Genomic DNA, 25,380 nt, shown 5'->3' on the forward strand with positions numbered 1-25,380 from the left:
CCTTAAAAATATCTTGTTGGGATCCACATTTGTTTTCATGGTATACCTTTATTGTATGTCATACAAACAACATATTTGCTTTTATTTTTTCCTTAAGAATTTGAAGATACTTCAACTGACCAAGAATCAGTACCTGACACTGAGGCAGACGTTCTTCCCGGTCAGAGAGAGTCTCTGAGCTGAGTACTGGACACACATGAGCATCAGTCCAAATGAGGTCAGAAAGGTGTCCATTCCCTCCGGACCGACCAAAACCTGTGCCACCTTCTCCCACCACAGCACCAGTACAGGTTAGTTTTGTATTAGTGGAACAGAAAAGATCCAGTCGAGTCCCTTTAGCAAAATGGGCTCTCCGAATCCCTTTGTTTCCTCTGCAAGTTTCCTGAGGAAGAAAAGCCAGCTTCCTCTAATTCAACAAGCCACTGGTTGTTTAAAGACAAAATCAAGGCCCAAAGTTTTAAGGGAGGAGTTGGCTGCTTTTAATGGTCAGAGTGCATGCCAATATTAGCATTTATAAAAAATATTATATGTTATAGATCCCTTCTTTTACAAACATCAAGAAATCACAAACACACAAATGTCACAACATCTCAGAATTTTATTTAATGTTGATAGTTTTTTAACAGAGATTTTTACAAAAATAAAATACACAACCAAAAGGTCAGTACAGGCCTCTTTTACTCATACCTCATAACTTTAATTTCTAAAGGTACAAAGATAAATGGATGAGTCACAGACACCAAAGGAATATGGAATTTAACTACAGGCCATAACGGGTATCCATTATCTCTGATTTCCTTCCTAGGAAACACAGACTTCCTTTCAATCAGGGAACACCTTAAGACTCATACTGAGTAGATCCGTATCACACGTTTTTGCTTCTTTTTTTTTTTTTTTTTTACAAAGTAGCAATGGACACACCATATCCATTCAGTTAAATGGCTGAAATGGGCAAAGCGCCAACTTATTAAAGGGATAGTTCACCAAAAATGAACATACAAATAGAAAATAAAAATGAAACGTGAAATCTGACTGTCAACACACTAAGTTTGGCTTAAGGTGGTAGTTTTTTTTACATGTTTCCTTAATAAATCCATAGTGTGATTATGCTGAGGCAGCAATATTTTTGGAAGGCAATACAATGTCTGAATTTTTCAATCACAGACAGTATTCCTAACGAATAAACATTACATCTCATGTACATATATCCCATTTTACCATTGTTTCACACAAATATATATACAAAATATATATATTTTTTTGGCTGTCCTGCGTTATAAAGCACTAAAATGGCCCATCTCTGCATGTTGACAATACAATTTTTACAGTCTTTGTTTGAAGTCTGCATGAAACCCAAGTTAAGATTGTAATTTTTTAAATATTTTGTGATAAATTTAATTGAAATTGTCCTGAAATTGGACAAAATGCAGGGTGGTGCATGACTTCATCCTGTAGAAACGATTGGATCTTTTGGATTGGATCATTGGAAGATGGGTGTTGCTATGGAAATAGAAAATTAACGAATGAACCAAACCAGGGCTGAAACAAGACAAGCACTAAAATGCATTTCATGTGACCAGAAGTGAAGAAAAGTCGTTTTGAGGGGGGAGGGAAGGTTAAAGTTTTTGAATAAAGATTAAATTCTTCATTCATTCATTTTACTTCGGCCTTGTCCCTAATTTATCAGGGCTCCCCACAGAGGAATGAACCTCTAACTAGCACTAGCACTACTAAAAATTAGACTAGAAATTTCATGCCAATTTTAAAGACTTTTGCCATCCATTGCCATCTATCCATCCAGGTCTGGAACAGGATAAGTAAATGATGACAGAATTTTTATTTTTGGGTGAACTATCATTTCAACAGATCAGACAATAAGCATTTAATTTAACATGCATGTACGTCTTTTGTCTCTTTGTAATGCATTGAATAACATCAGGTTCACATAATCCAAGAACTGTAATCAGAAATGACATTGCTAGACATGAACAAAACTACATGTGGAGGCAAATATTAAAATATATTTATATTTAAAACCATGCTTAAATTCTTAAAATACATACAAAATCAATGATTTTTAGGGACAGTCGACGTTCTATAGGAAAATATACTTGAATTCAAAATACTCTAATGCCCTCTAGTGACGTACATAAAAGGGTCAGTGTGATTATCTCATAGTAATGGCAATACAATGTCAGTATCTTTGGTTAAAATTCATATTAAATATACTCTCTATAAAAATAGCTGCTCTGCTCTCTGTTGCTTTCATGCAGAAATATATAGCATATAATGCCAGGTGTATTATGATTATCAAAACACTGCACTCCCATTTTTTTAAGTGCACCAGTCATTTATGCATCACCAAATGAAATTACAGGAATAAAGATTGTTTTCAAACCCTCACACCATCCCTACCAAAATAATTTCCCACTAAACAGTTTTTTATAGGTAGCCACATCCCATGCTCATGCCGTTGCTTGAGCCAGAAACACATTTAGGTTAGTAAATAGTAATTGAAAGTGCTAAAAACCATTGCTTTTAAAAGTGCGATTCTTTGGAAAACCAGATATCTTTCTTACAGTTGTCTTTGCATTTTACTGGGATAGAAGAATGAGGATTTGTACACATTTACATGTATTATCCAAAGTGAGGGCACACTTCACCTTTCATTAGGTTTGGGGTCTATAAGATTTTTTAAAAAGCATGTATACATAAAATTAATCAATAGAGACATTTATAATGTTCCAAAATGGTCTACTGCAAATAAATGCTGTTTTTAAAAGATAATCGTCACATTTTAAAATCATGAAAAAAATCATCGAATCTTATAAAATAGTGTTAAATATATTTCCACACAAATATTACACATAATTACTGTTTCTTGAGCATTAACTCAAGATTTCAAAATGTTTTCTGAAGGACAACTACAGACTGAAGTAATTTTGAGATTCAGCTTTGTCTCGGTTTAAAAAAAAAAGAAAATGAATTATATTAAAATAGAAAACAGTTATATATTAAACTATTACATTTTCACAGAATTACTATTGTTTACTGCATTAATGCCCAAATAAATGCAGTCACACTAAACATTAATGACTTTTATGAAAGACTTTTAAAAAATCGAACCAACCCCAAACTTTTGATGTGTGTCTGATTTATACTTATGCGTCAAGTGCACGAGTATGCTCCGGCGTATAGCCCTCGCCGTGGTTGTCGCTGACGCTGATGAGTGTGTGCGGGACCGAGACCCGTGCGAACCTGTTGGAGCAAGTGTTTACAAGTGTAGATTCCCATGAAGGAGGTCCAGATGCAAAGTTTTGTTTTCTGTTTACCTTATGATTAAAGTTGTTGATGGTCCCCTGGTTCCTTTTTTGTAGTTTGAGCTACTTCTAGATTAAGGTAGCGTTCCGAAAAAAACAAAACACAGCGAAGAAACTAGACACAGAAGAACAAATAGCCTCACTGCCAGCTAGCATTTTGGAAGTGTTATTGCAGAGCAACACAAATTGCGCACAAAAATATCAATGCAGAACTATGCGCAAACCATGCGCTGTAGGTCACGCTGATCACTCGACGCAGAAGTATAAACCAGGCTTTATGTGTGACCATCAGCCACGAATCTAACTACTGGTTAAATTAACAAAAGTGCCAAGTTATTTTGTACTATGAGTAAAAATGGCAAAACACATTAAAATACCATTTTTGCATAGCCAAATACGTAGCTATTGTTTCTCTCAATACAATCGTTGATCCATTCCTTTGTCTGAATTCTAAAAGAACATATTTGAAACTTCTCTTTCACAGACGATGAGTGATAGATGGATGTTTCTCAAGAGGAGCTGAGGGTTTCTGCCTCCTCCTCGACTCCCTGCTCATCTGGATCAATGATTTCCCACGTAGAACTGGATGCCGGAAGGCTGGATGACGGGGAAACCGAACTCCTGGTGAGACTGGGCCGCGTCAGGAAACCAAATCTAAAGGTTTGAGTCAGAGGAGATAAGAAAGCTCTAAATCACTGAGATAAAAATGACACAACAGAAGATTTTAGTGCTATTTCTGAAACTGTTCAGCTGGCTAGCTGGCATGCTCACTTACCAATACTCACTAAGGTTGCTAAGCCGAAGAGTGAAATGTGATTAAGAGATTAGGGTTTTCCTAAGAACATATAGTTTAAATGCTGCTAAAAGCCTGAAGACACAGCTGATATGTTTGAGTACATCACATGTGATGCACAAACAAGAGAGTTTAAAAAAATGCATGACCTCTCAATGAGTATATTGTTCATTGTGCATAACTTGAATTCACCAGCTTTCATACTTGATGTCCCATGCTTTACAACATGCATTTTAAGGTGCACTACGCAATATTTGAAAAAGATACACTTGAATCACTTTGTTTGTTTTGGCTCTTTTAACAAAAGTGTTTGTCAAAATTCACTGAGTGCACCTTTAAAATTAATGTTTAGCAAGCCCAAACTGCCCTTCAAGCAACACTGCATAAACGTCTGTCAGGTAACCTAAAATGTTGTAATATATATATATATATATATATATATATATACAATAAAATATGTATATGTTTATATAAACAATAATAAAAATAAAAAATGTTAAAAAAAGTAACCAATCATAGGGGTGTAAGAACTCGCTTGACAAAGCTCAGGAAGCAAGCAGGATATTTACGTTTGTTTATTTGCTATTAATGCTCACGTCGTTCTGTACATGTGCTCGAGTTTTTAAAGATACAGTTCATAAATCTAACTTTGTGTTAAAGGACAAAACTGTATTACAAATAATATTTAAATATATTTCTAAATTTTAATTCAAGAAATGTTGTGCTGTGAAGTAAAATCATATTGTGTATGGAAAGCATCGTCAATGCACCGTGATGCACCGAGATATCGAACTGTACCCAATCGATGGTGTGATTTTGATTTGCCCTATAAACATTTTTTGAAAAACTTAATAAATGTTTATAACATTTTTGTTAATTCTGAGCAAAATATTTTAAATATTGTTTCAAAATAAGCAAGCTCTAGTTGTACAGTTACACTTTTTTTCAACATAACCTTTCTTAAAATAAAAAAACTGATAAATGTTTTAAAGGTTTAAAAACTATAATAAACTATATTTATTTATTTGTTTGTGTGTGTGTGTGTGTGTGTGTGTGTGTGTGTGTGTGTGTGTGTGTGTGTGTGTGTGTGTGTGTGTGTGTGTGTGTGTGTGTGTGTGTGTGTGTTTGTGCGCAACAGTCTATCCAGGTCAGCTTCTTTAACAGCAAATACATAAAGGACTTTTAAATAAATGTTATTGTAAGACAAATAATTAAACCATGATGGTAAATAGAGTTAAAAATTACATTCTTAAAAAAAGTTGAAAGTTTTATTGAGATGAGCTGTTGGTGATTGGATGGGTGTAGGCCAGATTGGGTAGCTATACATGATAAAGGAAAATTAAGACCTGTTTAAAAAAAGATTCAAGACCTACAACACAATTTTTCAGTAGATTTAGGACTTTTTAAGACCCACAGAAACCTTGATTCATAATGTATTTTTTTGCAGTAGACTAAAGGCCTCTTCCGTATGGAATCAGATTAGTCTCAAAAGAAATTCACGCAAAAGACACGTTGTACACATGCGTAGCCAAATTCACGTGCATAAAATCAAATTCACGTGCGTAAAATATTTATTTAAATTCACTAAAATTTTTCACGTGCACAAAATAAAAATACATTTTCATAAAATACATTTCACAAATGCAAAGCACGATTTGCAAATGTATAAGCAGAGGTAGAAAGTAACGAATTACATTTACTCAAGTTACTGTACTTAAGTAGTTTTTTTGAAAATTTGTACTTTTTAGAGTAGCGTTTAAAATCTGTAATTTTACTTTTACTTAAGTATGATTTGCCTAAAGTATTGTACTTCGCTACAATTTAAATCATATGCGTTACTGAGTAAAAAATAAATATAAAGAAATGCAACGGAAAAAGAAAGGAAATTGCCCCCGGAAACCACGTCACTGCAGCCGCAGCGTGAGAAATATCTGCGGGAAACTTGTCTATTCACTGTTGCTGGAGTTTAGAAAGTTTATCAGCAAAATGCCTGTCAACCCCAACAATGACAAGGTAAGCTACACGGGCACAGTTTAGAATGCTTAGTATAAAAGCATCTCCAATCCCTTGTTTAATGTAATGTTTGCACTTGTTAGACTATAAAATCAAGTCACTAACGCTAAAGTTTGATAATCTTCCGTAGATCTTACGCTGACATGTGTCCTAGTGCGCATATCCCACAGTGTGCATTGTATATGGTTGCCATGACAGCCTAAAGCCCTAAACTGACACTTCTCTCACTTACTCGTGTCACTTACTCGTCCTTGCTTGTAATAGGCCTAAACATGTTTGATTCTCTTCCTTATGTTGAACACAAAAGAAGATATTTGTAAGAATGCTGTAAAGCTGTATCTAATGATTTCCATAGTATTTGTTTTATAAAAGTTGTGACGCAACCGCGGCTTGCACTTGTTTCCAGGGGGAGTCGTACGTGAAAGAGGATTTGCACATTCTCATTCAGGATGAACTCGCAAACATTCAAAACTTTTTGTACACTCTTATACATTTGCAAATCGTGTTTTGCATTTGTGAAACTTGTTTTATGAAAATGTATTTTTATTTTGTGCACGTGAAAATTTTTTTTGAATATAAATAAATATTTTACGCACGTGAATTTGATTTTATGCACGTGAATTTGGCTACGCATGTGTAAATCTAGTCTAATCTGTCTCCATACTTCCGTAAACCTAATTCTGCTGAGACCAGTTTTCGGTGACCTAGGTTCGCATTTAAGTACATTCCTGTGTACAGAAATGAGTTCTTAAACTATGTCAATAAGGTTTTAGCATGAATGCATCACTCACAGGTTTCTGATGCGTGACTCTTGCGGCCTGCTGTCAGTGCTGTCTGTATCATTGTCTTCATTTCCACTTCTCTCAAACAAAGGCCCGTCTGTCTCATCTCTGCATGATGGTGAAAGAAACACAGTCAAACACAACAGTAATCAAGTTGACCTTTATTACCAGAACGTTTGTGTCGCATACTCACGTGCTACATTCGCTAACAGGTATGCCGAGCATTTTAGACTTGATGACGGTTCTCTGCTTTTTTATAGCTGAGCGCACGGCATCGAGTAAAAACCCTGGACATCTCTCATCATTTAGGATTTCCCTGAAGAAACACAGATAAGCGTGTGTTCAGATTGTGATATTGTTTACTACAATTGGACTGTTCAATGAATAGGTGTACTACAGTAGCACATGTGGGATACAGTTTAACATATATATGAGCCTGTTTACACACAAAGAGATTTACTGAGATATACTTTTACTCCAAATTCACTTCTCAACAGAGTTCCCACACTTTCATGAACAGCAGATTCAAGGACTTTCAAGCTATTTTAAAAGCACCATTAATTTTAAATCGAGCAATTTTATACAGTGCATGCGTAAAGTATTCCACATTTTCCACCTTTTCACCATTTTCCACATTTGGTTATGTTACAGCCTTATTCCAAAATGGACCAAATTTATTTAATTCCTCAAAATTCTACACACAATACCCCATAATGACATTGTGAAAAAAGATTTTTAGAAATTGTTGCAAATTTATTTAAAAATAAAAAACCTAAAAAATCTTTGTTGATGCACCTTTGGCAGCAATTACAGCCTCAAGTCATTTTGAATATGATGCCACAAACTTGACCTACCTGTATTTGGGAATTGTTACCCATTCCTCTTTGCAGTACCTCTCAAGCTCTATCAGGTTGGATGGGAAGCGACGATGTACAGTCATTTTCAGATCTCTCCCGAGATGTTCAATAGACTTTATCTCTGGGCTCTGGGTGGGCCACTCAAGGACATTTACCGAGTTGTTGTGAAGCCACTTCATTGATATTCTGGCAGTGTGCTTTGGGTAATTGTCTTGCTGGAAGATGAACCATCGTCCCAGTCTGAGGGCAAGAGCACTTTGAAGCAGGTTTTCATTCAGAATGCTCATTCAGAATTCATCTTTCCCTCTATCCTGACTAGTCTTCCAGTTCCTGTTGCTGAAAAACTCCCCAGAGCATGATGCTGCCACCACCATGCTTCCCTGTAGGGAAGGTATTAACCTGGTGACAAGCTGTGCCTGGTTTTCTCCAAACGTAACACCTGGCATTCACTCCAAAGAGTTAAATTGTAGTCTCATCAGACCAGAGAATTTAGTTTCTTATGGTCTGAGAGTCCTTTAGATGCCTCTTGGCAAATTCCAGGTGGGGAGTGGCTTCCGTCTGGCCACTCTACCATACAGGCCTGATTGGTGGATTGCTGCACAGATGGTTGTCCTTCTGTAAGGTTTTCTTCTCTCCACAGAAGAACACTGGAGCTCAGACAGAGTGACCATTGGGTTATTGATCACCTCCCTGACTAAGGCCCTTCTCCCCCGATCACTCACTTAGACGGCCAGCCAGCTCTAGGAAGAGTCCTGTAGCATCATATATCAACGCTGCCTACACACAAAAACTTAGCGTAAGCCAGGTTTCACGCTCAGAATCGCTCACGTTTGGATTTAGTAATGATGAAATGAACGTGAGAATGTGCGTTGTTCCACGCCAACTTCATTTCTTGTGCGTGTCTGTTTTATTTCCATTGGCGACTCTTAGAGACAGTTGTGTTAATTTGCACTCTACAAAGTGTCTTTGAGCCGTGCAATGGCAGCTGTATGAGACGGGTTCATCCGCATGTCTAGCAGGTATATAAGGTTTCCATACCATGAAGTTGACCAGCCAAACATTAGAGCGCAATTTGCGGCCATCGCCGTTTTTCCCAATGTAATCGGAGCAATCTACTGCACACACAGTGCTATAAAGGCACCATCTGAAGATGAATTTGCATGCGTGAATCAGAAACATTTCAATAAATGTGCAAATAAAATATGATGCACAAACTTATTAATAATTCCTACTTGTCTTCCTCATGATAAAGAGTATAAGCAAAATCTGATATGCAGTGGTGGAAAATAAAGAATGAGGTCATCAGACGCTGGATTCGAACCGAGTTCATGCTCGAACGTGTCAAAACATGGTACCATGCGCTTTACGAGCTACGCCACTCACGCTGTTAAAGATGCTGCAAAATTTTACACCTATAAATCACACTATTTCTTTTTTAATCCACTCAGTGCGATGTTCAGACCCAACTGTGTTAACCACATCAGCTCTCCCACTCTATTTTTTTCTTTTGTTATTAATTCCATAGGACAAACTTGCAAATAACACCGTTTTTCTCCAATCTAACTCCGAAAGCAGCACCTCCAAAGCACCTGCCTCACGAGCGCAAAGTCCCTCCCTGCCTCCTCCCCCGTATGAATATGCTAATGACTCTACTTTGGCAAAACCAAACGAAAAAGTAATGTCAAAAGCAAGCAAGAAGAGAAACTTTGAACAGAATGTGAATTGGAGGTGCTGCTTTCGGAGGTAGACAAAAGAATTAATAACAAAAGAAAAAAATAGAGTGGAAGAGTTTAGCTGATGCGGTTAACACAGTTGGGTCTGAACATGGATTAAAAAGGACATAGTGAGATCTATAGATGTAAACTGTTATAGTGTCATTATCATCCTGTGTGGCGTAGCTCGTAAAACGCATGGTATCATGATTTGACACATTCGAGCAAGAACTCGGTTCAAATCCAGCAGCTGATGTATTCATTCTTCTTTTTTTTCCCACTACATATCAGATTTTGCATACTATTTATCACGAGGAAGACAAGTAGGAATCATTAATAAGTCTGTGTATCATATTTTATTTGCACATTTATTGAATGGAAATGTTTCTGATTCACGTATGCAAATTTATCTTCAGATGGTGTCTTTATAGCACTGTGTGTGCAGTAGATTGCTCCGATTACATTGGGAAAACAGGCGACCGCTGCAAATTGCGCTTTAATGTTTGGCTGGTCAACTGCATGGAATGGAAACCTTATATACCTGCTAGATATGCAGATGAACCCGTCATACAGCTGCCATTGCAACACTGCTCAGACACTTTGTAGAGAGCAATTTAACACAACTGCCTCTAGGAGTCGCCAATGGAAATAAAACAGACACGCACAAAAAATTTGCGTACGCCTGCCATGAAGTTGGTGTGGAGCTGCGCACATTCCCACGTTCATTTCATCGTTACTAAATCCAAACGTGAGCGATTCTGAGCGTGAAACCTGGCATACGCAAAGTTTTTGTGCATACGCAGTGTTGATACATGAGGCCCCTGGTGTTTCCAAATATCTTCCACTTACGAATGATGGACACCACTATGACTGTGGGATTTGGGGAAAATATCTAATTGCGGTTTTTTTTTTGTTTTTTTTTGACAGATTTGATTTTGGTTTTATTTGATTTGAGATTTAATTTCAAAGTCAAGTCAAGTCTTATATTAGCAAACATCTCTGAAATTTTACTTTGCTGTAGCTTACTGGAAGACTCTCTGTTATTGCCTTACTTAAACTCATCAACTACCAGTAGCTCAGTGGTAATGTAACTCACCTCTCATGCCAGAGACCAGGGTTCTATTCCTGACTCTGACAGAAAAAGAGCAAGATGATGACCAAAGGCCAAAAATCAACTTACATAATTTTCAAAAATTTACAACAATTTCAGAAAATCTTTTTTTCACATTGTCATTATGGGGTATTGTGTGTAGAATTTTAAGGAAATTAATTAATTTAATCTATTTTGGAATAAGGCTGTAACATAAACAAATGTGGAATATGTAGTGCCATGAAAGTCTTTACTGTACATGTCACTTTCACTTAATATTTATGTTAAATATGTCACATGAGTAATTTTCAAAAATTGTCTTTTTTTAAAAAGGTGTGTTTTAAGAACTAAATAAAATTTTGTGAATTTAATACTGAGATCTTAAAATTATATTTATATTAGATAAAATCTGATTTTTTTTGTCAGTGTTTTTGTACTATCCACAATCCAAAGATTTTTTGACAGATATTGAGATTTGATTTGATTTGCGAAATACATTTGTAGTCAAGCTTCTGCTCAATATTCTGTATTGTAGCTTCTTACTGCTAAAATGCAGTGTGTTAATAAAAAAGGAACTTAAGATCTTATCTTAGCAAACATCTCTGAAATTGTACTTTCCTGTTGCTTATTGGAAGACTCTCTGTTTTGGCCTTAACTAACTTCATCTCTTATTGAGGATTTTTCTGTTAATAATGAATATTCACAAAGAAGCAAGTTGCCTTTCGTTAACCGGATTCATCGACTCCCAGTAGCTCAGTGGTTACGTCATTCACCTCTCATGCCAGAGACCCGGGTTCTATCCCCGACTCTGACAGACGAAAAAGAAGGCAAAGATGAAGACGATGAAGATGACTACCAAGAAGATGAAGACCAAGAAGACAAACAGCATGATGACGCAGACAAAGAAGATGACTAACAAGAAGATGAAAACAAAGAAGATGAAGACCAAGAAGAAAAACAGCATGATGACGCAGACAAAGAAGACGACGATCGAGACCAAGAAGATAAAGACATAGATAAAGAAACTGGCTATGATAACATAGACGAGAAAGACCAAGAGCTTGTCTACAAAGAAAACGGAGGCTACCAAGATGAAAACTAAGACAAAGAATAAGTCGACGACCAAGAAAACAAACACCTAGAACAAGGAGGATGATGATGAAAATCGCGACCAAGAAGAAGACATAGATGATAGAAGATGAAAATGATGATCAAGAACAAGAGGATGATGACAAAAAAGACAAAGAAGATGAAGACCAAGACCAAGAAGATGACAACAAAGAAGATGACGACTAAGAAGAGGACAAAAAAACAAAGAAGATGATGACCAAGAAGATGAAGACTAAAGCATAAATGACGAAAAAGACAAAAACCAATAAGATCAAGATGACAACTGAAACCAAGAAGATGAAGACCAAGATGAAGAAAGGACCAAAAAGATACCGAAGACTTAGTTCAGTTGTGCAAGTCTGCAAGTGCAAGTCTGATTGGGCAGAGAAGCAAGTTGCCTTTCGTTGATCAGGTTCATCAACTAGTAGCGCAGTGGTTACATGACTCACCTCTCACGGCAGAGAGTTTTATCCCCAACTCTGACAGAACAAGACGAAGACCAAGCAGACGCCCAAGGCCAAGAAATTAACTAAGACGAAGATGATGACCAAGAAGACAAAGAGGAAGATGACGACAAAGGTGACAACGAAAACAAAAGAGACAGAGACCAAGAAGATGACAACCAAGGGCGGTTTTCTTTGATATTAATTAGCCTATTAATGCTTCTGAAGTGGCAGACACCATCATACCACTTGTCATCAACTCTGTTAACATCTTTTGTTTTTGACATGGTTTCATGTCACAGAATATGGAAGAAATTGTGCCATTTTATACAGTGATAAAGGTTATGTCGGTTAGCATTTCATTATAAATGTATTTTAATCTTATAAAAAAACACCCAAGATGACAGGATGAAAACTGATAAACCATAAATTGCCACAGTTATACTGTTCTCATGTTTGACCAGATTAAGCATTTCTATATTATTTATACTCAGCTTCAGTGACACATATGAGAAATTTGTGCGCAAGGTCGCCCTCTAGCTTCCAGTATGAATGAAAAAGTAATTAATAATATATTATATATCATAAAACATAATTATCATGATTTTGTGAATGCTTATACAACATATTTTAAGATGAAAATTTGGAAAGATAAAACTTCTAAATATTTTGTGTTTTTTATCATCACTGTTATTGTAATAAATCCCCCCCCCCCCCCCCCCCCCCCAAAAATGCGATAGGGTTTCATGTCCTGTGGTCCATATCTGCCATTCCTATTGCTGAACTATGTCAAACAGATGTCTCACCTTTGGTAATATGCAAGCTCCTCTTTCACCAGAAAGAGATTGGCCTTCAACTCATTCCTCTCAAAAAGCATGTCTCGTACTTCCTGCTTAGTAAAACATGGCCGGTTTGGATCCTTCAAGTCAATAATCATCTTATCTGTAAGGTCAATGGCTGAACTGCTCTGAAGGAGGCAAAGGTGGAGAAATATAAGTACGTGAGTGAAGCACCATAAATGTCTAACTGAGCTGTTATAATAAAATTAAACAAGATAAAAACAAAAGACACAATTTGCACATTTTTACTATAAATCCCCTAATTAATCAAAAAATGTGTGGTACACAATGTGGCCTACATAAAAGGCTGCAAATAATTTTATAAGAAACAATAAGAGTTAATCACTTTATATATGTTATTATATTTTATTATAAATATTATATTTAATTGTAAAATATTTTTGACCACAGTTATGCACACAACTCTTTAGTGCATTAAAAATCCTTTTAGTCTGCAAATTTGAACTTAACTTTTTTCATTAATTCATTCATTTTCCTTCGGCTTAGTCCCTTTATTCATCAGGGGTCGCCACAGCGGAATAAACCGGCAACTTTTCCAGCATATGTTTTACACAGCAGATGCACTTCAAGATACAACCCAGTACTAGAAAAAAACCTTTTTCATTTTAACAAAAATAAAATGCTTATTTGATTTTTGAATTGAAGTCATATCTGTTCATTAAGCATAACAATGAAACTTAAGTTTAAATTAATCAATTTTAAAATAAAATATTTATAAATAATTGTACAGATTTAGCTAAGATCTTCTGCATTTCTTGTTAATTTAAGCTTCTTTTATTTATTTCTGAATTTTAATCATTTCTGCTAATTAAGAAGCTAGTAAACAGGGTCAGAAATGAAGAGACATGTAACAAAAATGCATCTAAAAGTAATACTAAATTCAAGATAAGAGGTCAAAATGCCTTAAAATGTTAAAAAAATGTACAGTTAAAGAATCATTAAAGTTAAATCTACAAAATGATGAAAGGTTCAATTTGTGATATTACACTTAGACATATGCAAGTTACATCAGATATTATTTTGATTTATTTTAAATGCTTAAATCGAAGTATTCGACTTAATAGACAACACTGATACGTTTTCTAAGGTAGTTATAAATACTGCCCTCACAATGTTTGCAAAAAAAGCCCCAAGAAATCACATAAAATATTGCCCCTAATAAAAAGTAATAATTTGTGACCCTGCTAGAAATGCGAAAAAGATTCTGATAAGCATTTAATGTCAAAATGTAATCAAGCATCAAAAGCCGGTAAGCTGAAGGGAGTTGTGCACAAACATGTCAGTTCCACTGCTGTGAGGGCAAGCATGACCTATATATGCCTCATCCAACCAACCAAAGCGGAAATTAGTGTGCAACATAATAATACTTCAACCCCTCAAAGGGAACGTAGAAGCTTCTGTGAGATTATGACTTTAGGAAACAGACATACACACATACCCACATATTACCTATAAAAGGCAATCACCTTATTGTTAAGAATTATGACTAACCGTTTCAGCAGCAGTATGTACACTGGATCTTTCCAGTTGTGAGTTCAGACGCTGTATCTCTTTCTGCTTTTCGCACAGATCGGCTTCCAGGTCTGCTTTTCTCTCCACTGCGCTTTTCATCTGTGTATGTATGATGTTCTGCTTGTGTCTGAGCTCTGCATTTATCTTCATCAACCGTTCCTGCTGCTCCTGGAGCTAAACGACAAAATGCAGACACACTTCTTCTCACTGAATATCATTCATGAATGCTAACAATGCAAAAGAAGTTCACTTAAATCATTAAGTTAGTTTATAGATTTTCTGTTAATTTTTTATGCAACTTTTATCTCAGTGGTACCAGTTTGGCCAGTTTCAAACCCAAGGCAAAGCAAACATACAACATAATAGGGAAAACTCTGAACTGTAGTGTCTGTGACCACATGTATGTGCCTCTAATGCAATTCACGAGCAAATAATTGGCGGCCACAACCCCTGCCGTGCTGCTTGTTTGTTTAGTGTCAGTTGCTGCGACACACTGTTGACATTGTGTCCTAAATTCAACATGAAAAACCTTGATGTGGTGAAAAGCTAAACTAGGTTTGATGAAGAGAAAAGATCTGTTTCACTGTGGGGGGAATCGTTTTTACTATTTTTATGCATTTTGAAAAGAAATCTCAGATAGATTTTTGGTTATAGTACCTTTAAGGCCTTGACATAAGCGAAATAGAAGAACAAACTGGTGTGACATCTTTTTGAACAAAATCAGCCCAAATAAGTTTTGAGTTTGATACAGTCTGCTAAATGTCTTTAATTGGTATTTACAGGAAAGTCTCCCACATTTCTTCGGTTAAGTCTGTCAAAGTTAATTGTCCATAAGTAAAAGAATAAATATGAGAGAGCTGAGTTGTAGTACAAATTGTTGAGCTACACTGATATAGAAACTTTAGTCAAAATCGATTAATGATCTTTCTATAATTTTGAAGCAAATAACAAAATTTTAGGCTGACAAATACAAGTATTGATATGAAATTTGAATTAAAATGCAAATAAATAAAGTGGACAGCTGTATTTATTTATTTTTTTTAATTAAAAAATTTGTATCAATTACATTGTTGTGTCAGTAGGTGGCGACAAGTAACTTTAAAAAAAATCCATTGGACATTAATCGTACGCAAAAGAGATTCATTCAAAATGCTGACTCATTCACTGTGAAGCAAATCATGCTTTTGTGGGAGACTCATTTAATTTTTTATTACATTTTTTAAAGACGGCAGTAAGTTTTTTTTTCTGAACCACTAGTATTTACCATACTATTTTATTTGGTTGTCACCTCAGAATTATAAAAGCGACCTGGCAACCTTTATTGTAAACAAACAAATTGCGCTGTGTAGCTGTACTTTGAGTATAATGATCAGATTTCCTCTAGGATTTTTCCAGCTGTGGCGGCAGACCTTTTACACAGATCTACCAATTACCTATCGTGCTATTTCAGTGACAAATGTTGTGAGTGCAGTATTACAAGTCGAGATCACATTCATGTAATACAAGCATGCAAATCTCTTTACTAGCGCACCTATTTCCTCTATTCGTGCACAAAACTTCTTGCACGCCCGCTCAAATATACACTGCTTAAGTGCCGATTTTCTTGTGCGATTTGGTGCGTTTATGTAACAAGTATGTCTCTAACATTTATTAGATTTGCAAGGAATATTTATGAATGTTTCCAGTAGACCTATAGAGCGGCATTTATGTGTCCTGATAAAGTGAAACGGCTTTCAGCATCCTAGCTGAAAGCTACAGCATGTTTGCTAGCCTTATGCATCACGTGCCTGTCAGTCAGTCATTAAACAAATAATGCACAGCACTACTACTATTACAGAAAAGTTTGCGCTGTTATAATTTACTTACATTTTAATTCGTTTAGGTGCGATTATAATTATAACCTGCTATTGAAAAAACAAAAATGGGAAGCTGTTAATGTAGCCGTTGCAAGATAAATGTTGGTGTGGCGGCCTGCCATTGAAGAATGAATGTAGCAGAAACCATGATGAGGCATTCAGCATTTGTTTTGGCACAGATTATTTCTAATTTTATCCAACAAACAAAGACAAATAATTATCTGAGTTCTGTAATTTTATTATAACACTTGTAATCCCAAGAGTCATGGTTTAAACCCTGGTGAGAGTGATTGATAATATGCAGATTTATTTGAGCAGCTCAGTTTATATAAGATCCATACCGCTTCCACCTCCTTGGACATGCTGGAAATCTCCTGAACCTTCGCTCTTAACTCATCGCGCTGCTTATCCACCACTTCCTTTAGCTTGAGCATCACCTCTCGCTCCTGCCGCTGAGTGCGGTCTAGAAAGAAGAAATGTATGGTCAAATTTTAAAACAATGCATAGAGCAGTAATGTTCTAGAGCAGGGGAGCCCAAATTTTTCTTATAAAGGTCCAAAAACCATCCTTGACTGAGTCTAGTGAGCTGAAGGTAAATATAGTTGCCATGGGCAAGTTCCTAATTTATTTAATAATATTTAAAAAATAACTAGAAAACATTGCTTAATATTAACTAATACAGTATAATTATTTAATAATTAATAATGAACTTATTACAGTAAATCTCATTTATAACAGAATGGAGCTACACTATTTATTTATTTATTTATTTTTTGGCTCACCGATGTCTTCTGCATAGTCCTCTATCTGTCGGGTGATATTGTTTACATTTTTTAAAAACTAATTCATTTACAAAATTTCATTGTAACACTTCATTTCAGTTAGCTTTTTTGTAGCTCACCAATAAAACAACCAGAAAAAGGTTACGTCAAATTAGAAATGACCCCCAACCAAATCAAAGGTTACAATGGGCCAACTTTGGCCTGCGGGCCCTACTTTGGGCATCTCTGTTCTAGAGTGAGAACTACAAATACATTATATACAAACAGTATATAACATTAACAGTTGCTTAAGTACAAGAATTGACAACATAAATGCGTTTGTCTGCACTAATAGCCTAGTGGTTAAGTGCGCAGACATATAGCACCATGGTCCACACAGCAACTTTTTGTTTTCTGGCTCGAGGTCCTTTGCTGACCCTTTCCCTCTTTCTGCTCCCAACTATTTCCTGCCAATTCTCTGCACTATTCTCTACATTAAAGGTTAAAAACCCCTAAAAAATAATTATAAATAAATAAATGCATTTTGCAGACATTAACAGCTTCAGCTTGTATGGGTTCAACATTCCTGACTGCTGACTCAACAGTAATAAATAAGGAAAAATAACCACTCCCTAGAAGGAGATTAACAACGTTATTCAGTCCAAACTGAATATATGAGCTCATCACCTCTAAGAAACATCTAAAATAAGGAGACAGACAACAACCCAAATGGGAAATCCCATGACTTTGCTTTGTTCAAGCACTAACACTGTGGACTTTATACTGTACACAACAATTATAATAAATTAAATTGGTCCTACGTGGAAAGGCAATGGGCCTGTAATACTTATAAAACAATAAAAGACTTTGGATAATAATTACCCTTTTAAATAACAGATTATACCAGTTTTAATAACAGATTTTATAACTTTTTACAGAAAAAAACAGTCTGATTTAAAACAGTTATAAACCTGAATTCTAGATCCTATAGTGAATGGTTCATCTATGATTGGTTCACTGCTAAAACCTCAGAATGTAACCAAAATGTCATAACTAGATCTTCAAATGAAAACATCAGACTTTTTTGGTCTCTGGGATGTGCATGACAATACCAAAGAACTGTCTGTTGTTACTTTGGTTTCATCATGACTAAAATATATGAGCATATTTTATAAAACACTTCGTTTCCATTCCAGAAAGTGTCCTTAATCTATTATTACAATATAAACGATCATTTACATTTTTAATTTGACAGTGCTATTTGTATATATTCTTTAAAGTTTATATGCTTCTCATATTATTTTACCTTCTTTTGAATGAGTGCATTGTATGCGGGTCAGAAGCTCTTGGTTTTCTTCTTTGAGCTGATGCACCTGGGACTGTAACACTTCTAGGTTGTTCTTCAGTTTTTTTTCTGTCTGATGCCAGTCCTGAAGAAAAACAAAGCAAAACGTTGCAAAAAAGACAAAAAAAATCCCTTCAAACCACAAACACATGAAGTGAGACTCACCAGATGTCAGGCTGACATTAGTTTCATAAGCCCAACAATTTAGCAGATCACTTGAGAACACAATGACTTGTAAATCTATTCATGCATTATTGATGCAGGACAGTCCCTGTGCATTACATAAACTACCCCAAGCAGACAAATTATTATTAGAGAGGATGTAGTGTATGCCGTTTTATTTTTACGAATGAGGTGTCCAATAGAGTGCTGCAGCTGTGACATCAAAACATAACTAATTTACTTTTGGTTCCTTCAAGATTTTACTAGAGGTTATTGTTTTTAAATAGGGGGTTTTCATTTCACAAGCTCTGTGACAAACATAACTTACCACTACTTGGATGTTTTGTTGAACAAAATAAACTGCTGACAACATACACTCACTGGCCACTTTATTAGGTACACCTTACTAGTACGGAGTTGAATACCCTTTTGACTTTAGAATTGCCTTAATGCTTCATGGCATAGATTCAACATAGTACTGGAAACATTTCTCAGAGATTTTGGTTCATATTGGCATTATAGCATTACACCACCAGCAGCAGCCTGAACCATTGATTCAAGGCAGGATGGATCTATGCTTTCTTGTTGATGCCAAATTCTGACCCTAACATCCGAATGTCGCAGCAGAAATCAAGACTCATCAGATCAGACAATGTTTTTCCAATCTTCTATTGTCCAATTTTGGTGAGCCTATGCGAATTGAGCCTCAATTTCCTGTTCTTATCTGACAGGAGTGGCACCCGTGTGGTCTTCCACTGCTGTAGCCCATCCGCCTCAAGGTTAGACGTGTTGTACATTCAGAGATGCTCTTCTGCTGTTGTCTTTCTTTCAGCTGGAACCAGTCTGGCCATTTTACTCTGACCTCTAGCATCAACAAAGCATTTGCACCCACAGAACTGCCACTTAGGTGCTGCTCGATTTTGGGAAAAATCATAATCACGATTATTTTGGTCATAATTGTAATCACGATTATTCAAAACGATTACTGTTGAAGTCAAAATTATTAGCGCTCCTGAGAATTTTTTAAAAATAAATATATAAATGATATTTAAAAGTGCGTGGAATTTTAAGAGTATTTCCTATAATATTTTTTCTTCTGGAGAAAGTTTTATTTGTTTTATTTTGGCTAGAATAAAAGTAGGATTAAATATTTTGAAACCTATTTTAAGGTCAATATTATTAGCCCCTTTAGGCAATATATATATTTTTATTGTCTGCAGAAGAAACTACTGTTATACAATGACTTGCCTAATTACCCTAATTAAGCCTTTGAATTTGAATGCTTGTATTTTGAAAAATATTAAGTCAAATATTATTTGCTGTCATCATAGCAAAGATAAAAGAAATTAGTTATTAGAATTGAGTTATTAAAACTATTATGTTTAGAAATGTGTTAAAAAATCTTCTTTCAATTAAACATAAATTGGGGGAAAAGGGTTGCTAATATTCAGGAGGGCTAATAATTCTGACTTCAATTGTATATATACAGTTATTTTCCTTTCTGCAAAGGAAAGAGAAATAAATACAATAGAATAAAAATATTAAATAAACTGTGCTTTAAGCATCTGCACTGTAAGAAAAACACTTTAGCTACAAAAGTCCTTCAGTCAAGAGCAGCGAGTGATTTTCTCCTTTTGTTATTTGATTAATAATGATCGAAACAGGCGGCAGCAGGAATGGTGCACTGTCACTTTATTGGTTTCGCTTTCACGTTTCTTTTAATCCTCAACTCGTTTGTTTATTACACAAATACACCATTAAAGCGCTTACATTAAGATGACTGTAGATGCTCTGCTGGTCACAGTGTGCGAATGAGACTGAATGCTGAACGCATGCTTCTGACTGTGTGTACGCGCTGCACTCACACAGGAGCATGCGGTTTAGTTTGCGCTTTTAAGAGCAGCAAATGTTTACAACTGGAAAGGTGGTGGTAAATAATGGAATAATTGGTTATCTCGATTAATGGTTTTTCATAATCGTTAGAAGCCAAAATCAAAATCGGATTTTCGATTAATTGCACACTGGATATTTTCTCTTTTTCAGACCATTCTCTGTAAACCCTAGAGATGGTTGTGTGTGAAAATCCCAGTAGATCAGCAGTTTCTGAAATACTCAAACCAGCCTGTCTGACACCGACAACCATGTCATGTTCAAAGTCACTTAAATCACCTTTGTTCTCCATTCTGTTGCTCGGTCTGAACTGCAGTAGATCAGCTTGACCAACTGTTTGTTCAGTTTGTGTGTAAAATTTTAAAGTTTGTGTGTCCTGCTTCTTTAATAATAATTCAATGAATCAGCACTTTCTGAAAATTAATTGTTCCAGAAGTAAATCTGAAAATTAACATTTTCAGCTGTTTAGTTCGTTTTGTGTTCAGTTTGAAACAAAAGACATAACTGATTATGTTTTTGAACTGGATTTGACAGTTCAAATAAATCATTGACTTGTGCTCTCTTAATTAGTTTAAAAAACGGATTTCTTTACAACACAAAAAATACATAAAATAAAACATACATATACCTTAGGAATGAAATAACAGAACATTTTAGCTGTTTTAAAAACTTGACTTTTTCAAACTGCGGTAAACCTTAAAGCCAGTTATTATCCCATACCTAGATTCAAGATGTTTAACTATATTGTAATAACATGAACGTAATAGACATAATTTAAAACCAAACATGATTGTCTTGAGAGCATCAGAGACACGTGCTGTAAAGGATCCGCAGCTCATTTGTATTTAGTATACTATCACTCAAAAATGGGCATCTGCAGGACCTGTGGAGTAGTTTGAGCTAAACTTCAGAAACATTCATTCATTCATTTTCATTTTGGCTTAGTCTCTCCATTAATCAGGGGTCGCCACAGCTGAATGAACCGCCAACTTATCCAGCATATATTTTTGTTGTGAGGCAAATGTGCTACCCACAGCGCCACCATGACGCCCTCAGACAGTCTTAGATCCATTTTTTTTTACTTTGCTTCAAATCAGACTTTGTAATTTGATTCAACTTGTAGCTATTAGGTTCTGTTCACTAATATTAATTATTAATACTTTATTAGAAATACCAATAAAAGTATCTGCCCTGATGAAAAAAGTGGGCAGGTACTACTGTACTATAATAATAATAATAAATAACACTTTATTTTAATTATAATATATTAAAATATATAATTATTCTCTAATCAGTTGCCTATTATGTCGTGAATATACCCCTGTAATGCATACTTCACTCCTTTTTTGTCTGGCTTTCTCAGATATCTCACTTGTTCGCCAAAAATGACATTATATCCCTGGCAATGTCTGACATCGGCGCACACATTGAAAAAGCCATGCCAGACAGGAAAGCTTGACAGGCGTAGCAACAGTAACTAAGGAGGGTGGGGCTTAGCGAAGGGTCCATTCCCTGAGCCCTAAGAAACTGCTTACCTCGCTTATTGGTTATGTCCACCCCTGGTCATTTCAAATAATTATTCATGCATTATCACATAGATCTAACCCTTACTATATAGTAAGATCCTGTAATTAATTAATATAACTCAGTTGTTAAGGGGCGAGGCAGTGGCGCAGTAGGTAGTGCTGACGCCACACAACAAGAAGGTCGCTTGTTCGAACCTTGGCTCAGTAGGCGTTTCTGTGTGGAGCTTGCATGTTCTCCCTGCCTTCGCATGGGTTTCCTCCGGATGCTCCGGTTTCCCCCACAGTCCAAAGACATGCGGTAAAGGGTGAATTGGGTAGGCTAAATTGTCCGTAGTGTATTAGTGTGTGTGTGTGAATGTGTGTCTGGATGTTTCCCAGAGATGGGTTGTGGCTGGAAGGGCATCCGCTGCGTAAAAACTTGCTGGATAAGTTGGCGGTTCATTCCGCTGTGGAGACCCTGGGTAATAAAGGGAATAAGCCGACAAGAAAATGAATGAACTCAGTAGTTAAATGTACACTGTAACAAGGACACCTTGATAAAGTGTAACCAAATAATGTGCATTCATTTATTTTCTTTTTTGCTTAGTCCCTTTATTAAACTGGGGTCACCACACCGTAATGAACCACCAACTTATCCAGCATATGTTTTTACGCAGCGGATGCTCTTCCAGCTCCAACCCATCACTGGGAAACATCCCTACACTTTCTACTCACTCAAATACACTACGGCCAATTTAGCTTATTTTACCTGTACCGCATGTCTTTGGACTGTGGAGGAAACCGGAGCATGATGTGGGGAAAACCGGTGGAAACCCCTCCAACACGGGGAGAACATGCCAGAAATGCCAAGTGGCCCAGTCAGGTCTTGAACCAGCGACCCTCTTGCTGTGAGGCCATTGTGCTACCCACTGCGCCACCGTGTTGCCACCAAATAAATATTTTTTATTAAATATTACGAGGACATGAATATGAAAGGTAACAGGCATATATGAAAAGGAATGCGATATAATTTTGATATATTGGCTACAACATTTATGGATCGGCGAACAAGTGGTTTGAATGAACGGATTAACTGTCAAAACGAAAGCATTAAAACCCCCATCACTAATTAGATGATGGGCAGGGCAGCCCGGAAGTGACTTTTATTTGGCATTTTCTGTAATGTTCGAAATGTAATTCGAGTCAAAAAGCCCTCATCCAAAAGTGGCTATATTAATAGACTGTTTTAAAAAGAGCCTCGCTACACCAACAGTGTTGACATGTCGACCATGTTGTGTGTTCTTCCCTCACCCGACTCTCTGCGCTGCTGCTGCTCTCTTCGCATTCCTTCACATGCCGTTTCTTCTGCTGCTGTAACTGTAAAGTCTCGAACGCTTTCAACAATTCCTCTTCTTTACATTTATGAGACTGGTTTCTCGCTGCAAAACTCTCCAGGAGCTCCAGCACTTTCACTATGCGAGACACCAGACCTTCCACACTCGACTTGCCATAGCTGTCGATCAGCTTCTCCACTTCTGCTCCCACCACTTTCGCGATTTCATACACATCATCCACCGTCATAGAAGAAAATGTCCTATCGAAACACGAATGTGCCTCCTTGGCTGTGTCGTTTTGGTTTTCTTCGACGGCTATCACGCAAGTCTCCATAATGCACTTGAGTTGAACTTGAATTCAAACAGCGAGAATCGACAATTATCAGTCGGATCTAAACATGCTTCCAGTTGCGCTTCAGTCCGAGTGTTGTGCCGTTTCACTTTTAAACGCGTGCATATTCGCTCCGGGTTGTTTTATAACTACATCTTTTGTTGATACGCTCCAATAAGCACGACTGAGTTATAAAACCCGACATGTCCCTATGCGTTGGGAAAACTTGCATGTCATAACCTGATAATAACTTGATGATCCACGCACCCGTCACGAACATGTGGGCGAATTATGACCGTGCATGTTTGCATTGTGATCTTTTATTAAAAGTAGCTGAACAGAGCTACAGTGGCTTGCTTGAGATGGTTGTCCCTCCTTCTTTTCTGTCCAATGCAACTCGAGAGCTTTAACGCAGCATATATGGCAAGCCATTTTAATATTAAAAGTACTCTAAATAGTTTCAACGTTACATTCATATTTTTTATAGTGGTAGGCTACTTCTAATAGTGAGAAGTATCTATTCCTAGTCAACTAGTTCATCTGTAGTAGGCTAGCTGTGCTAAGTAGCATCTTTCCCAGTTGTAACATTTATTTGGTACTGCTGCTTTTAATATAATAAACTGATTATTATTAGTTATTAAAGAAAAAAAATAATAAAAACATCCAGGTTAAGGAGATCATAAACCCTGCAAGTTATGCACATTTACCAAGCACACATAGTGGCATGGCCAGAGGAACTGTAATGTTATGACAGAGAAAGCTAAAATGCAGGCCAAACGCTGCTATTTCCACAGAGCTTGTCCTGTTTCTGTACTTAGGCTTCCAAAAACATGACACAAAAAGAGAAATGCTTACAATTTCATTTTAATTACATTCCAGAGAATAAAAAAAAAAAATAAAATAAAAAAAAAAAATATATATATATATATATATATATATATAGAGAGAGAGAGAGAGAGAGAGAGAGAGAGAGAGAGAGAGAGAGCTAACATTTGACAAAGGAGAACTTCCAGAATCTGTCTCAGTTCAGAGCTGGATTCAGCTAAAAACTCCTTCAATTGATGAATTGTGAGCCACAACCTGTTTTTATTAGTTAAAATTGATTAATTACATACACAGTTTCTAGTGTTAACGGTATGCTGTAGCGAGGATGTAAACAACAGGAAATGCTGTTTGGCACCGCTAACAATTTAGCTACAAATTCATATTTATCAGTCAAACACTTGTAAACACCCAGTCTTCACTAGCGCTGCAGTGTCTCTACAGTATGTAGACGCTTTCCGTGCGTTTTACATCTCAAATAACAAACTCGCAAAAGAAATGTGAAAAGTTTATATTACTTACACATGCTTATTCCCAATATATGTAAAAGACGCTTGAGAGATTTTATTTTAGAGAGCAGGCGTGATGTTTATCGATGTGCACTGTACTTCATTTTCTGTCCGATTCAGCTACTGTTTACACAGCACCAAGGCGTGGGCTTGTAGGGGCATGATGCGAGCCGATCCGCAAATCACAGCACATGTTAGCTGACCGATCAGAGCCTTTTGAGGGCGGGCCTTTCAGAGGAACTAGGAAATATGACTGTCATTTTCATGTTAGCTGCCTTGCTGTATATAATCAAAGTAAGATATAAAAAAATAACATGACTTTCTACAAATGAAGCATGAGCACACATTGCTTTGCATCTTTTACAACACAACC

At 36.3% G+C, this 25,380-nt stretch overlaps 2 protein-coding genes and 1 long non-coding RNA gene across 4 annotated transcripts in view; 1 reads left to right on the top strand and 2 right to left on the bottom strand.

Annotated features, from left to right (window-relative positions):
• scarf1 (scavenger receptor class F, member 1) overlaps positions 1-275 on the bottom strand; it is a 14,326-nt gene extending 14,051 nt beyond the window's left edge. For both annotated transcript variants that reach the window (XM_087284263.1, XM_087284262.1), the window contains exon 1: positions 134-275. In XM_087284263.1, coding sequence (XP_087140389.1) covers positions 134-234 — 101 coding nt within the window. In that variant the 5' untranslated portion in view covers positions 235-275. The remainder of the gene's footprint in view (positions 1-133) is intronic.
• Positions 1-908, top strand: part of LOC141377859 (uncharacterized) — a 1,952-nt gene extending 1,044 nt beyond the window's left edge. Inside the window, exon 2 of the long non-coding RNA XR_015509600.1 lies at positions 98-908. This is a non-coding gene — a long non-coding RNA (uncharacterized LOC141377859). The remainder of the gene's footprint in view (positions 1-97) is intronic.
• rilp (Rab interacting lysosomal protein) lies at positions 581-24,007 on the bottom strand. The gene is made up of 8 exons (XM_087284273.1): positions 23,323-24,007; positions 18,416-18,539; positions 16,690-16,811; positions 14,472-14,666; positions 12,927-13,087; positions 7,102-7,224; positions 6,918-7,016; positions 581-3,974 (listed from the first exon to the last, which is right to left on the bottom strand). Exons 1-8 carry the CDS (start codon positions 23,677-23,679, stop codon positions 3,830-3,832), a joined length of 1,326 nt encoding a protein of 441 aa, XP_087140399.1. The 5' UTR covers positions 23,680-24,007; the 3' UTR covers positions 581-3,829.
• Between the last annotated feature and the right edge of the window lie 1,373 nt (positions 24,008-25,380).

The sequence above is a fragment of the Danio rerio genome, chromosome 15 (assembly GCF_052040795.2).
Source record: "Danio rerio strain M-AB ecotype USA chromosome 15, GRCz13ab, whole genome shotgun sequence".
Taxonomy (NCBI): Eukaryota; Metazoa; Chordata; class Actinopteri; order Cypriniformes; family Danionidae; genus Danio; species Danio rerio.